Source organism: Sphaerodactylus townsendi, linkage group LG02 (assembly GCF_021028975.2).
Source record: "Sphaerodactylus townsendi isolate TG3544 linkage group LG02, MPM_Stown_v2.3, whole genome shotgun sequence".
Lineage (NCBI taxonomy): Eukaryota > Metazoa > Chordata > Lepidosauria > Squamata > Sphaerodactylidae > Sphaerodactylus > Sphaerodactylus townsendi.
In genome coordinates this window covers 33,813,317-33,827,909 of record NC_059426.1, presented here as the reverse complement: position 1 = coordinate 33,827,909, position 14,593 = coordinate 33,813,317, and the positions used below count along the sequence as shown (strand labels likewise).

The 14,593-nt window shown below is 44.8% G+C and overlaps 1 protein-coding gene across 5 annotated transcripts in view; it reads right to left on the bottom strand.

The window, feature by feature from the left end:
- The window catches only part of COBLL1 (cordon-bleu WH2 repeat protein like 1), a 137,120-nt gene extending 123,089 nt beyond the window's left edge, over nt 1–14,031 (bottom strand). For 4 of the 5 annotated variants that reach the window (XM_048484709.1, XM_048484713.1, XM_048484712.1 and 1 more), the window contains exon 1: nt 13,424–14,031. In XM_048484709.1, coding sequence (XP_048340666.1) covers nt 13,424–13,470 — 47 coding nt within the window. In that variant the 5' untranslated portion in view covers nt 13,471–14,031. The remainder of the gene's footprint in view (nt 1–13,423) is intronic. The other variant, XM_048484711.1, reaches the window with a different exon arrangement.
- Between the last annotated feature and the right edge of the window lie 562 nt (nt 14,032–14,593).

Here is a 14,593-nt window from a genome sequence, read left to right as displayed (position 1 = left end):
GATATATGATTATGTTTATGTGTGTCTCGCTCTCAGGGAAGCCAGTGAAATGGTAAAGAGTCTTGCAAAACTCTTGACAGAATGCAACTAGCACCTATGTCGACCATCAAGAGACTGGGAATGACCTGGATGCCTCCTTATCTATGGAGGTCATGAATATCAAACATTTTACCTTCTTCACCAGGTGCCCTACCTGTCCCAACCTGACCTAGCCACAGTGATCTATGCAATGGTCATCTCCAGTTTAGACTATAGCAATTTACACTATGCAGGACTGCCCTTCAGCACTGGCGTAATGCTCATTGGGCAAGGTGAGCAGCTGCCCAGGGCATCACCTTGTGGGGGGCATCAAAATGCTGGGTTCGTTTTGGGGTATTTTTAGTGGTTTTCCATTTTTGGCCTGCAGGGGGCGCAGTTTTTAGGCTAGCTGCACCAAATTTTCAGCATATCATCAGGAGACTGTCCTTATGATACCCCCCCAAGTTTGGTGAGGTTTGGTTCAGGGAGTCCAAAGTTATGGACTCCCAAAGGGGGTGCCCCTATCCCCCATTGTTTCCAATGGGAGCTAATAGGAGATGCGGGCTACAGTTTTGAGGGTCCATAACTTTGGCCCTCCTGAACCAAACTGCACCAAACCTGGGGGGTATCATTAGGGCAGTCTCCTGATGAGACCCTGAAAGTTTTGAGACTGTGCCTTCAAAAATGTGCCCCCCCCCAGCCTGCAACCCCCATTGACAGCAATGCAGAAATGCAGAACAAAGATTCTTGGGCAAATTTCGGGATGTTCTTGCAGGGAGGGCATTCTTGGACGTATCAGCCCCAAAATCTCAGGGTATCATCTGGAGACTGTCATGATGGCACCCCCAAGGTGTGGTGCAGTTTGGTTCAGGGAGTCCAAAGTTATGGACTCCCAAAGGGGGTGCCCCTATCCCCCATTGTTTCCAATGGGAGCTAATAGGAGATGCGGGCTACAGTTTTGAGGGTCCATAACTTTGGCCCTCCTGAACCAAACTGCACCAAACCTGGGGGGTATCATTAGGGCAGTCTCCTGATGAGACCCTGAAAGTTTTGAGACTGTGCCTTCAAAAATGTGCCCCCCCAGCCTGCAACCCCCATTGACAGCAATGCAGAAATGCAGAACAAAGATTCTTGGGCAAATTTCGGGATGTTCTTGCAGGGAGGGCATTCTTGGACGTATCAGCCCCAAAATCTCAGGGTATCATCTGGAGACTGTCATGATGGCACCCCCAAGGTGTGGTGCAGTTTGGTTCAGGGGGTCCAAAGTTATGGACCCTCAAAAGGGTAGCCCCCATCTCCTTAGCAAAGAATGGGGATGGGGCACCCCCTTTGAGGGTCCATAACTTTGGACCCCCTAAACCAAACTGCACCAAACTTAAGGAGGATGCCATAAGGACAGTTTTCAGATGATACCCTAGTACCCAATGTGCCGATACATCCAAAAATGCACCCCCTGCAGGCACCAATGTCCTGGTGCAAAAAGAATTTGGTCGTGGTGGAGTGGCCGCCCATGGGGAGGGGGGGCATCCAAACCAGGTTTTGCCCAGGGCTACAGTTTGCCCAGGGCTGCCTCGTTACGCCCCTGCCCTTTAGACTGCTCCAATAACTCCAGTGGGTACAAAATGCAGCTGCCTGAGTCCTTACAGGAATTCTATGATGTGCTCAAATCAAGCCCTTGCTTCACCAGCTGCATTGGCTCCTGCTCAAGGACCAGATCAGGTTCAAGGTTCTGGGGTTAACCTTTAAAGCCCTATGGTCTGGGACTGCTTTTCCTCATATGTTCCCCAAAGAGCTTTGCACCTAGCGAATAGCAATCTGCTGGTGTTTCCTAGCCCCAAAATAATCCACCTGTCCTCAACCAGTGCCAGAACTTTTTCAGTTTGGTCCAGGCTTGATGAAAAACTCTTTTGAATAAGATCAGAGCCCTGGGAGATTTAGTGCAATTTTGCAGGGCCTGCAAGACAGAGCTGTTCCTCCTGGTCCATGATTGAGGACAGCAGCCATTTTCCATCAGGCTGGCCTCCTTTGCCCCCTTCTCTTTCTTTTTTCCCTTCTCTGTTACAACTTCTCTTTCTTCTTTCCCTTCCCTGTTACAAGATATTGATGTGGGAGGGTATTGGTTATGACTGATTGATACCCTTGTTATTAAAGCACCAAGGGTATTGTATACGATGGAATTTTATGTTCATTTTTACGAGATGTTATTGTGAGACATTAGCTATGATGAAGTAAAGTTTCCCCTTCGGTCGTGTTTGACCCTGGGGTACCACTGCGAGCAGTGATTTTATAGGCAAGCCTCTTTTGTGGGGTAGTTTGCTACTGCTTTCCCTGATGATAGCTATGATACACAAGTTTTATTGAAAGCCACCCTAAATTGTTTAGGAAGAGAGGCCTAGGGAAAACATTAAAATCATCATCACTTACCTTCGATTTTTCTTATCAAAGCCCTATTAGAATTTTTATTATAGCATTAATATTATTAGGCTTATCAGGTATCCCATAACGTTTTACGATCGTTGTCCATTATATCATTCTCTACTGTCAATAATAGCTATAAGAACATAAGAATAAGAACAAGCCAGCTGGATCAGACCAAAGTCCATCTAGTCCAGCACTCTGCTACTCGCAGTGGCCCACCAGGTGCCTTTGGGAGCTCACATGTAGGATGTGAACGCAATGGCCTTCTGCGGCTGTTGCTCCCGATCACCTGGTCTGTTAAGGCATTTGCAATCTCAGATCAAGGAGGATCAAGATTGGTAGCCATAAATCGACTTCTCCTCCATAAATCTGTCCAAGCCCCTTTTAAAGCTATCCAGGTTAGTGGCCATCACCACCTCCTGTGGCAGCATATTCAAACACCAATCACCACGATTAGCGTGAAGAAGTGTTTCCTTTTATTAGTCCTAGTTCTTCCCCCAGCATTTTCAATGAATGCCCCCTGGTTCTAGTATTGTGAGAAAGAGAGAAAAATTTCTCTCTGTCAACATTTTCTACCCCATGCATAATTTTGTAGACTTCAATCATATCCCCCCTCAGCCGCCTCCCTCTCCAAACTAAAGACTCCCAAGCGCTGCAGCCTCTCCTCATAGGAAGGTTGCTCCCAGTCCCTCAATCATCCTTGTTGCCCTTCTCCTGCACTTTTTCTATCTCCTCAATATCCTTTTTTTTTGAGATGCGCGTGACCAGAACGCTGGACACTGAGGTACTCCAAGAATGCGATTAAGCACCACTGCTTTATATAAAGGGCATGACAATCTTTGCAGTTTTATTCTCAATTCCTTTCCTAATTATCCCCAGCATAGAGTTTGCCTTTTTTTTTTTTTACAGCTGCCATGCATTGAGTTGACATTCCGATGGAACTATCAACTAAGATGCGCAAATCCCTTTCCTGGTCTGTGACTGATAGGACTGACCCCTGTAGCGTGTATGTGAAGAGTTTAAATTTTTTTGCCCTAATATGTGCATCACTTTACATTTTGCTACATTGAACTGCATTGCCATTTTCTTAGCCCACTCACCCTAATTTATCAAGGTCCGCTTGGAGACTCTTCGCAATCCTTTGTGGTTCTCACCACCCTACATAATTTGGTATCATCCTGCAAACTTGACCACCCGCGCTACCCACCCTACTTCCAGGTCATTTATGAATGGGTTAAAAGAGCACTGGTCCCAATTTAAGCGGATCCTTGGAGGACACCACTCCCTACATCTCTCCATTTGTGAGAACTTCCCATTTACACCCTCTTTTAGCTTCCTGTTTCTCAACCAGTTTTAATCCATGGGAGGGACTTCCCTCTTATTCCTTCATTGCTGAGTTTTCTCAACAGTCTCTGGTGAGGAACTTTTGTCAAAAGCCTTTTGGAAATCCAAGTAGACAATGTCCACGCGGTTCACCCTGTCCACATGCCTGTTTACACCCTCAAAGAACTCTAGTAAGGTTTGTAAGACAGGATTTTGCCTCTGCAAAAGCCATGCTGACTTTCTTTCTCAGCAGGTCTTGCTTTTCTACATGTTTTATAATTTTATCTTTAATGATAGATTCTACTAATTTACCAGGAACAGATGTCAAACTGACTGGCCTGTAATTTCCTGGGTCTCCCTTAGATCCTTTCTTAAAGATTGGTGTGACATTGGCCATCTTCCAGTCTTCAGGGATGGAGCCTGATTTCAGGGATAAGTTGCATATTAAAGTGAGAAGATCAGCAATTTCATGCTTGAGCTCTTTAAGAACTCTTGGGTTGAATGCAATCTGGGCCAGGGGATTTGGTAACATTTAGATTTTATCAATGGCTGCCAGAACTTCTTCGCCTTGTCTACCACTATCTTAGGCTAGTTCCACCGGATTCGCCTCCTAAGAAGCTTGGTTCAGGTGCAGGAATGTTCTTCACCTCCTCTTGGGTGAAGACAGATGCAAAGAATTCATTCAGCTTCTCTGCAATCTCCCTGCCATCTTTTAGCACACCCTTTGTTCCTTTGTCATCTAACGGGCCTACAGCATCCCTTGCTGGCTTCCTGCTTTTGATGTACTTGAAGAACTGTTTGTTGCTGGTCTTGATATTCGCAGCCATGCGTTCCTCATAATCCTTTTTTGCCTCCCTTACAGCTAACTTGCTTCTCTTTTGCCACCATTTGTGTTCCCTCTCATATTCTTCATCAGCTATGTGATGTAACTGTCTACCATTTATTAGATTATTGTGTATAATATCCTAGGAGCAATTTCTTTTTGCTTAATCTTTGGATGTAACTGTAATAACTGTTTCAATTCTTTTCTTCTTTTCTGTTCTGTTTCAAGTGATAGAATTTTTAAAAAACAACTGAAAAAGCCCCTATTATCTGATCCTTTTAACTTAAGATGCCAAAGATTTAATCTGGGATCTTTTGCATGTCAAGCAGATGCTCTGTCACTGAGCCACAGCCTCTGAGCCATGGCCCCTCAGCAAGTTCAAGGAGAGCTGCCTTCCCAAAAATGACCCTGGGAAATCTGTTCCAATACAACTTTGTCTCCTAAACTCTCACACTTTTCAGTCCTATTTCAGGAGTTGTTGCTCCAATCAATAAGAATTCACACTGGGGGTTTATGAAGTAACAAAATTTTCTATTTTGCATCAGATTTGGCCAGACGTTATTTCAGTAACATAAATATTGCCACCCTGCATTTCTCTTCCCTTCTCCTTGGTAACAACCAATACACTAAAAGATCTGACATTAATGTATTATGAAGGCAATGAAGCAGAAAAGGAATACTCACAAAATTATGTCACATGTTTTGGCTTCCTACAGATTACAGATGGAAGGAGAAAAAATGAAGAACCACAATTTGGGAGGCATCCTTGTTATGCTTAATTTTACAACCTTGGTCAGGAAATGTTGGGATGAAAATCAAATTATGATGAATAATCATCATCATAATCAACAACAGCATTTTAGCAGGTTACAGTAAAGTATGTGTGAACATTATGTGTTATTCAAAGCAAATTGCTCTCAGCTATTGTGGGATTTAATGTCAACAACTATTTAAAAAAGCCTTTGAACAACACAAAAGGAAGAAGACTATTCATACTGTATTATTTATTAATTTTTTCTAGAGGAAATCACAACTACAAACACTGTCCCTTTCTGGAATTTCACAATCTTTATAAGAACTATATTCAGATAGGAAGGCGTGGGAACTACTGTGCTGCAATAGAATGCTTCAGTGGATCATGTTTACTAGTCAAATTCCTACTTTTAAAAATGCACTTTTAAAGAGATTACTGGGTATTAAATCTAGTATAAACTGGGGATAAAATAAATGCCAGTAGACTGACACGAATCCTGACCAATATATACATTTTTATGACGGTGAAACTACGCTGATACATTATCAGCACCATCCTAGGCAGAATTACCTTGGTATAAAGTAAACCCATTGATTTAAATTGTCCTTGACTGGAATAACTCTGTACTGGGTTACACTCTGTCTTCCATTCTGAGATCAGCTTTTTTTCTGTATGCCAAAACTTTTACAGCTACTGACATGCATAAAAGAAAAAAATATTTGGGCAACCCAATCCAGGCCCAGCGCTGCAGCAGCACTGTCCTGCTACCTCCAGAAGGGTCTTCTGTAGTGTGGGGAGGCAAAATATGAAACAAAACCTCCCTGCTGCCAAAAGCCTTCCATTGAGCTCAATGGGCTTCACCCTTTCCATGGCGGGCCGCTGTGTTCCCAGAGGCAATTCCAGAGTGGAAGCCGACTAATGTCACCTTTGTCCCTGGCCATGGTTCTGGAATACCCCTGCAACACAAGGGTAGCACTGGGGTACTGACAGATTTGCCTGTCCACCAGGGTAAGTGTCTCAGGAGAGCATTTCCACTGGCATAGGGTCCCACTGCCTCCACAAGTCGCTTTAGCCCCCCCCCCCCAACTGGATTGGGCTGTAAAACTCACAATTGTTGAAGAAATGTTTTACTTCCAACATTATATTGTAAAGAAAATAAGCTATCAGCATTCTTGAGTTCTATAGTCCAAACATGTCAAACGTATTGCCTGCAGGCTGGATCTGCAGGCTGGATCTGTTAACTGCACTTAACAATTATTATTAAGCAACAGGTACACACACTTGACAGGGTTTTTCCTAGAACTGCCAAAGGAAGCCTCCCAAAACAGCATGAAAGTAGGCATCTGTGTCAAGCTCAAATATTACATGCACGAACAATATTGATGGCGACAATTTAAGATATTGAATGTGCTGTATTTACAAGTAGAGAGGTTTTGGAATCCAGTTCAAACAGGGATATTGAACATTTTCAATGTCCATGCTTATAATTTTACTTCAGCAGAAATCCAGGGCTGAGGAAAGCTGCTACATATCCTAAATTGACTTTTAAAACTTGTTTTGTTCAACCTCCCCAGTACAACAGCAAGCTAACAGGTTCTGTTCTGCTCCAAATCTTTTAAAGGTCTATCAAACTAATCTGTAACTCAAGCCGGATATGACATAAATGTGACTTGGTCAGAACAAACCCTGGGGAGGGGGGTGGTAAGCCACCAGCAGGTTCGGGAGTCCAGATCAGCTCTTGAAGGTGGGAGAGTGGCTACCTTGGCTAACAAGCCCGCATGGGCTCAGCAAGTCAGATCGGCACTGCAGGGAGGGCTGTCTTGGCAAACCCTCAGCAGGCTCACCAGCCCAGTTTGGCATTGGGGGTGCCTGAACTCATGAGCCCACAGAAGTTCACCAGGCCCAATCATGGGTGAGGTGGGTGGCTGGGCTGGCAAGCCTACTGCAGGCTCGCCAGGCCAAATCATGAGTGTGTGGTGGTTGGGTGCCTGGACTGGGAACAAGGGGAGCTGCCTCAGCTGGCTTGTGGGCCTGATAAGTCCTGTCAAGGCCAGATCCAGCCTGCAGGCAGTATGTTTGACATGTCTGGACTATAGAACTCCAGAAACTGATCACCAACCAAAGACTACACACTGATCTTCTTGGGCTTTTAATAAAGGTAAGCAATTGGGCACAAGCACCATAATGCTATTTTTATAGCAATTCTGAAGAGGACAGGCACAGACATTGCAATTGAATAATTGTTCATGAACAAGTCCCAGTATGTTCAAATTTCCTACGCACAGCAAAATCCTTACCTGGAAAAGGGCCTGTTAAGTTCAACAAAATGTACTTACATGTAAATATCCACACAACTGCAACTCTATTAAGCAAATCAAGATAAAGGCTGGGCCAACAAAGAGATCATATTAACCTCTATGTATGCCTCTTTATGCCACTAGGTAATCTGCAAACTAACTGCTCTTATGTGAAAAACTGGTGTGCATAAATATCATTATTGGTAGTCATCTATACCATTTTTCATACCACTTTTCTGTTGACTGTTGAGTACGTGCTACAGGCAGAAGTACCATGGCACAGAAGACGCGTAGAGGCAATGGGGACATCCAGGACAGCTTGTCCCAGGTGCCGGCATTGCAGTCACGTGTTGGAGCAGGGACGTTTCGGGGGTGGGGAGTATCGGTGGCGGAGCGGGGGCGCATGGGTAGCTCATACCCCGGGCACAGTTCCCCCTCCCTTCGTCACTGTGGCAAAGTGTCAGTAAACATACTTTTAGGTATGAAGATGTTTACCACAAAAAAACCTCATCCAATATTAGCAGTCAGCAATGCATCAGTGCAAACAAAGACTGGAGACTTATTGTGACTAATGGAGTAACAGTTTCTGTATTATTTAATTTCTGCTAATAGAGTTCATTATTATTTGCATTTAGGAGACACTATGAGCAGTTGTGATAAGCTACTCTTTAGCTTCCTTCAAACTTCCACTACACTCCTCTTCCCATGACAGACTCGGAAGAAATCCCTGTCCCCTAAAACAAACAATGCCCTAACCTCCCTTTGCACCTTCATCATTATCTGAGGTGAAAACAGCTGTTTAGCTGCAACTCCCCACTCTCATCTGCTCTCAAGTTTTAAGGGCTCACCGACATAGTTACCAAGTCACTGAACATTTGATTGGGTAGGAGCCAGGAAATAGGGAGGACTTTGACCTGTCAGTCACAGCAGCCCTTCATTTCCCTTTCACCATTAAGTTAAATAAATAAGCATTTATATTCAAGTACTTTATTTATATTCAAGTATTTTATGAAAAAGGTGTGTATCCAATCATGCAGGTCCTCTGACAGAACAAAATCTACACTTATCGAAGCGAAGGCAGTGATTTCTGCCAATTCTCCCATCCGACAGCAGATCCCCACTTAGCCACCTATGCTGTTCCTCAGGATCTACTGAACCCAGGGGGGGAATTCAGGTGACTGCAGAGGATTGCAGCGTACATGTTAAAATATGGAAGTCCCACTCAACAAAGTACACAGATAGTTGGATACATGCCGATATTACATTATCCTTGCGTTTCTAGATCTCTCCCACTTCAAGAATGCTCACAACAGCACCTACTTCTTGAGTCAGTTGAAGCTGTAAGAACACATCTCCTCTCAACATCAAGCCAATAGTTCCTTCCTTTTCCTCAGGCCATTGCATTTTTCATAGCCAACTCCTTTCACTAAATGTTCATTCACATTACAGGGGTTTTCCCTCCACAAGATGATTTTTGTCAGATACGTAAGCAAGTCCCAACCATGTGTGATCTTCCACATTCATGCTTTTTCTTCTTATAAGTTGTTCAATTACATGAAGAGATATTGAACCATTCACAATGTAACATGACAGGTATGGAAGGCAATGACCTGTCCTAGATCTACCTAAAGGTGGCTGAAAATGAGGAGATTCTCTACTACCAGGCACAGTAACATGCAAAACAGCATTAGTTGGCAGTCTCTTGTGGATATTTTCACTCCTCTTTTTGAGGTAGCAGAGTCATGAGAAGTTACTCTATGCCAGTGGTGGCGAACCTTTGGCACTCCAGATGTTATGGACTACAATTCCCATCAGCCCCTGCCAGTATGGCCAATTGGCCTTGCTGGCAGGGGTGATGGGAATTGTAGTCCATAACATCTGGAGTGCCAAAGGTTCGCCACCACTGCTCTATGCTAATCGCATGGCTTGAAAATGGATTAACTCTGTATAGGACTGTACTGTCAGATTGGCCAACAGAGGATTAGCCAACATGGGATTCACTACATCGATCTCATTCACTTCAGTTGGTGAAACACCACATCTCGTACCTTCAGAACATTCATTAAACTATATGGCACTGTTCCCAAAACTATGGTCCATGTACTTTTACAGCTGGTTTTATATTTTATCATCCTTGTCCTTATTATAAAAACAGACAGTACTGGTTTTTCTTCCATTCCTGTTAGCACACTTAATGTTGCATCAGAGCCAATGAACAGACAGACTTATTCCTTTCCAGCTTCTCCTTATAGCTCTTATTACATTTCTTGCACTTGCCTGTAACTAATCCAGACTTCCAAGAAATATTTCTTCTACATAAACTTTTAAATAAGACTCTTGATGTCCTGACAGTTTTCCCGCCTATTAACAAGACAAATTAATGTTCAGCATATAAATGAACAGGTTCTGGCTTGCTGGTCAAAAAAATTCCTGTCTTAATCTACGTGAAAAATGAAGCCGACAGCTGCCCAGCACAAAAGCACCTTCAACAGACTATTTCCAGAACAGTACATTTTAGTATACATACATTTGTGGCACATACCTCTGCAAAATGGCTAAACAAATGTCGCCCTTCATTTCTTGGGCTCATAATCATGAGCAACCAGGCCATCAGTTTGTCAAACAGCATTTTCAGATTGTCCAGCTGTCATGAGCCGAACTACCTGTTCTTTATTTTATGTACACAAATGCTTAATACTGCCAAGCATACTGGTTAACTCTTCAGATAAAAACCCTTGGGAAGAAAGTGAAAGAAACTGGACACACAGAGCTCATACAGACAATTAAAAGCATGCTACAAGTGCCTCACAGTTTCTGCAACACCCCCAGTGGTATTATATTCCCAGCACTACACTGTGGGGTTGCTACAGAAGGGACATGGAGAACACTTACTCTGGCTAGATTCAATGCAATCCCTTTTGCTCTCCTACCATGGCAGGTATGATCAGACGGTAAAAGATAGGAGATTTTGTTCCTGTGGTTCGGGTTATGTGGAAACCCTGGAACACACTCTTTTCCACTGACAGAAACAGTGAAATTTAAACACTCTTGACTGGTTAAGTGCTTGGGCCTGTCTGACTACCATAAGACACTTTTCTTTTTAAATAATGAGGATCCTGTGCATTGTGCCCTAGTTGTTAATTTATTATTAGATATTATAGAGACTCAGTGAATTGCTTAGAGATGCAAACTGTATTTTGACTGTTTGTTATTATTTTTGACTTCTTATGTTTAACCCTTTTCTTTCTTTCTTTTTCTTATGCCAATAAAGACTTACTTGACTACAGAAGGGACAGAGACTTACTATGAAAATTGGGAGTTTGCTCTTTTAAAAAGCAAGGAGTTTTAATGGATAGAGTAAAAAGATTTCAGAACAAAGGTCTAGTGCAGAGGCCACCCACCAATACCTCGCCCAATGCTCACCAAGTGTTTTTAGAAAGTAACTGGGGCCAGGTGGGGCTCTTGTCCAGAAGGGCTTCTTGACTAGCCACTGGAGAGCTGATTAGCTGTGTAGGTTAAAATAACATATTGCCAGCATCTGTCTCTACAATGAAAGTTACCTTTCCCACTGTATTTTTAAAATCACCTTTTCTTGTACCCTGAACTTAAATGGTGTGTGTGGCGTGTCCACCTCCTCCTATGGTCATCGTGCTGTCGTGCCCACCACCTTATTCAGAATTCAAAAGGTACCTACAGACCCTGGCATAATGAATGAAATGAACAAAGGCCTTGTTGATGTCAGTTTTTAAAAGGATTTTTAAAGCGCCATATGCTTGTTGCTGTGCAAAGATGTGCTCACCTTCCACAGAGGTAAGAAACTGACAGACATTCTAAAATTATGTAATATAATTCCCAGTCTGCAATGATGCTGTTTCTCATCAATAGTGATGTCTCATATATTACCCAAAAGGTACCCTGCACATTTCTGAACTACAATATATACTCTTGCCACTTGCAACAGATATTTTGGGTGGTGCGAAGAGTGAGAACGGCATGCCCTAAATGAAAAGCATATTGCAAACTGGAAATGTCAGTTGCCATTTTCAACTGATATGTCTTCCAAAAGAAAAATGGCAGGTTACCACCATAAAAAAAGAATAAGCAATATGCATTTATTAAATTCATTACATTCACAAATAATTACAACCGTCCAAAAATGCTTTACTGTGAATCATCTGATTGCTACCCTTGTTTTAAAAATGATGGCCAAGTATTTCCCTGAATGGCCCTTGAAATTATCTTGGACATACAATCTGTGTCCCAAGCTAAATATCCAAAAGCATGCAAGGAAGCATCCTCAATTGCACATTCCAAGTAATGGAACTCCCTCCCTGCTGGAGGCCATTTCCCAGTCCAAGCTTTTCTATACACAAGAGGCAATGCAAAAGTTTTGGTTTAGTATTTTGGGGGGTTTTCTCAGCAGCCCAAAACTGACAAAGGGAAAGTACATATAATCTACCTGTTGTTGTTGCCCTCTGCTTTGCACCACAAGTCTTTCAAGCAATCACAAGCCAAATAAAACTGGGTAGAGGAGATAAGTGATCAGAACTGTAGCTCTTTCCCCACATACACATACTGTACTTTCCAATCCACAAAGAGAGAAGAACTGATTGCCCAACTCTATGTATCACACCCTACCTACCTACACACAGCTAAACTAGGTTTGCAGCAGAGCCTCACGCAGAATCCCCAAGTATTGCCTTTCAAGTGTCCCAAGCCAACAATTGCTTTTGACAAGCTGAGCTGACCAGACTTCTTTACCTCCTGTGGTGCAGTTACTGAAGTGAACAGAATGCCCAGCAAGGTGCACTGAACAAAACATTCTTTCCACCCACACACACACACCTCAGCAATGCTGCCAGATGTTGTCTACTTTTAAAGATAGATCACCCATCGCCCTTTTCTCTTATACTCATTGGGCCTTGCTCAAAAATTAAGCACATTCCACTAGAATAGATGAGCCTTCTTTCACAACTCACCAAATTCCTCCTCCACAAACAAAATCAGGTAGCTTCACATGGCAAGGCTGAACTCATGTGCACGTTTAGCGGGTAGTCAGTGACAACCACTTATAAGAAAATGTGCATGCAGATTCTCACTCCCTTCCTGGCCCATGCAAACCAGATGCTGCACGTGCATACTCAGAAGTATTTCCCACAAAAGTTAATGGGCCTTATTCTCAACCCCAAGCTAGTATGTACAGAACAGCCGCAAGGATGCCTAGTCCATACCCCCAGTACCTGTATTTTGAACAGCAACCAGAGAAACAGATTTAAAAGAAGAAGAAAAGCTTCACCTGATGGATTTCTGCAGACTGTTGAGGGCAGAATCAAAGGAGGTGTTTTTATGTGTACTACACACAGAATGATCCTAAGCTGTCCCACCAAGTTCAATGGTACTTGTTCCCCTTGCACGGCCCCTGAACCGAACAGTGCCCCACAGAAACGCAAATGGATGCCACCAGCTTTTCAAACCCGCCACTCTGCAAAGCCCAATCGGTCCTAGCAGCGGCATCCTTCCTTGCCGAGCTCTCCAAAACATACACACACGTACGCTGAAACGCCGACCCCCCACCTCCAATAACAAATCCGGAAAACCTCTTTCGTAGGGAAGGGAGCCGAGAAAACGGCAACTTGTTTCAACTCGGCCAACTTTCTCGAGCGATTCCGCGCCTGCAGAGGCTTGCAATGGAGCGGCTTAAGTCCGGGGGGGGGGGGGGGGGGGAGGGAGGAAGCTGTCTTTTTCTCTCTCTCGCCTCTGAATGCAAGCAAGAGGAAAAGCTCGACTTACCCAGGCGGAGGGAGGCGGGTCGGTGCCCGGCAGGTTTGGGCGGCCATGCCTTGCGGGCGGCTGCAAACTCCAGGTGTCACTCCCGGAAAGGGCGCGGGGGCCAGCCGGTCTTGCAGCTGAAGGCGCCCGCCTGGACCACGGGGCTCGGCAGCCAGCCCCCCTCCCCTCACCTGTCTGGCGCCCCTGTTGGCGGCTCAGGAGTGGCTGCTCCCCGCCAGTCTCCGCAGCGTCCCCCGAGAGCGGCGCCGCATTCTCCTGCGCTCCTTGGCTCTGCCTCCCTCGCGCGCCTTGGCGCAAAGCAAACCCACCCACTTTCTCTCTCCCTCCCCGGGCTCGGCGCGAGCGCCAGAGGGATGGGAGGCTTCGTAAACCACACCTTGGAAAACTCCGCTGGAGAGAAAGCAGCTGACACCGCGGAGGCTTCCCCTTCCTTCGCCCACGCCAGGAGGAAACAGAGCTCCCCTGTTCCTTCACGCGCTTTCCCTTCTCCCAGTGGCTTCTGCGCTTAAGCCCGGGCTTGGCAGGGCTCTGGGGGGACGAGCCGGCCCATTTCGCCGTTTCCCTCGCTCAAGTTTGCAAACCTCCCCTTCCCCGCAGCTGTTACGGTTGTGGACTTAGCCGCTGCTTTCTCCCATTCCCGCCACTAGGGCAGGAAAGCGAAGCTGGGCAGGGAGCCTTACAGGTGGGAGGGAAAAGGCAAACGCGTCGAGCGGTGCCACGTTCCTTGTTACGCTTTCCAAACTCACCTCAGCAAACAGCGCCTCTCTCTCTCCTTCGCTTTGCCCCTCCTCTTGTCCCCCGTCTCCGTGTTTAAGTCTTTGCTGAGGCGCTCTGGGTTTTTTCCATTTTCAAAAGAGCTTGTCCATGTCGAATGGCAAAGCTTTCCAACCCTAAATGACCTTTCCTTTTTTAGCCTTAATTGAGAAAACAAACAAACAAACCATGAAGCCTATCAAGTTCCTTTTCTTCTTGGCAGCCTTGTAACTCACGAAAAGATTTTGTCTGCAAGGACTGTCAGCTTTGGGGGCTCACGTAGGAAGGAGGCAGGATTTTCATTTTGGAGTGGGAGAGTCTGGGGTGAAATCCCAGCACTGTTCTCTGGCTAACCTGCCTCACCTGAGTGTAGAACAGCGGTTCTCAACCTGTGGGTTGCAACCCCTTTGGGGGTCA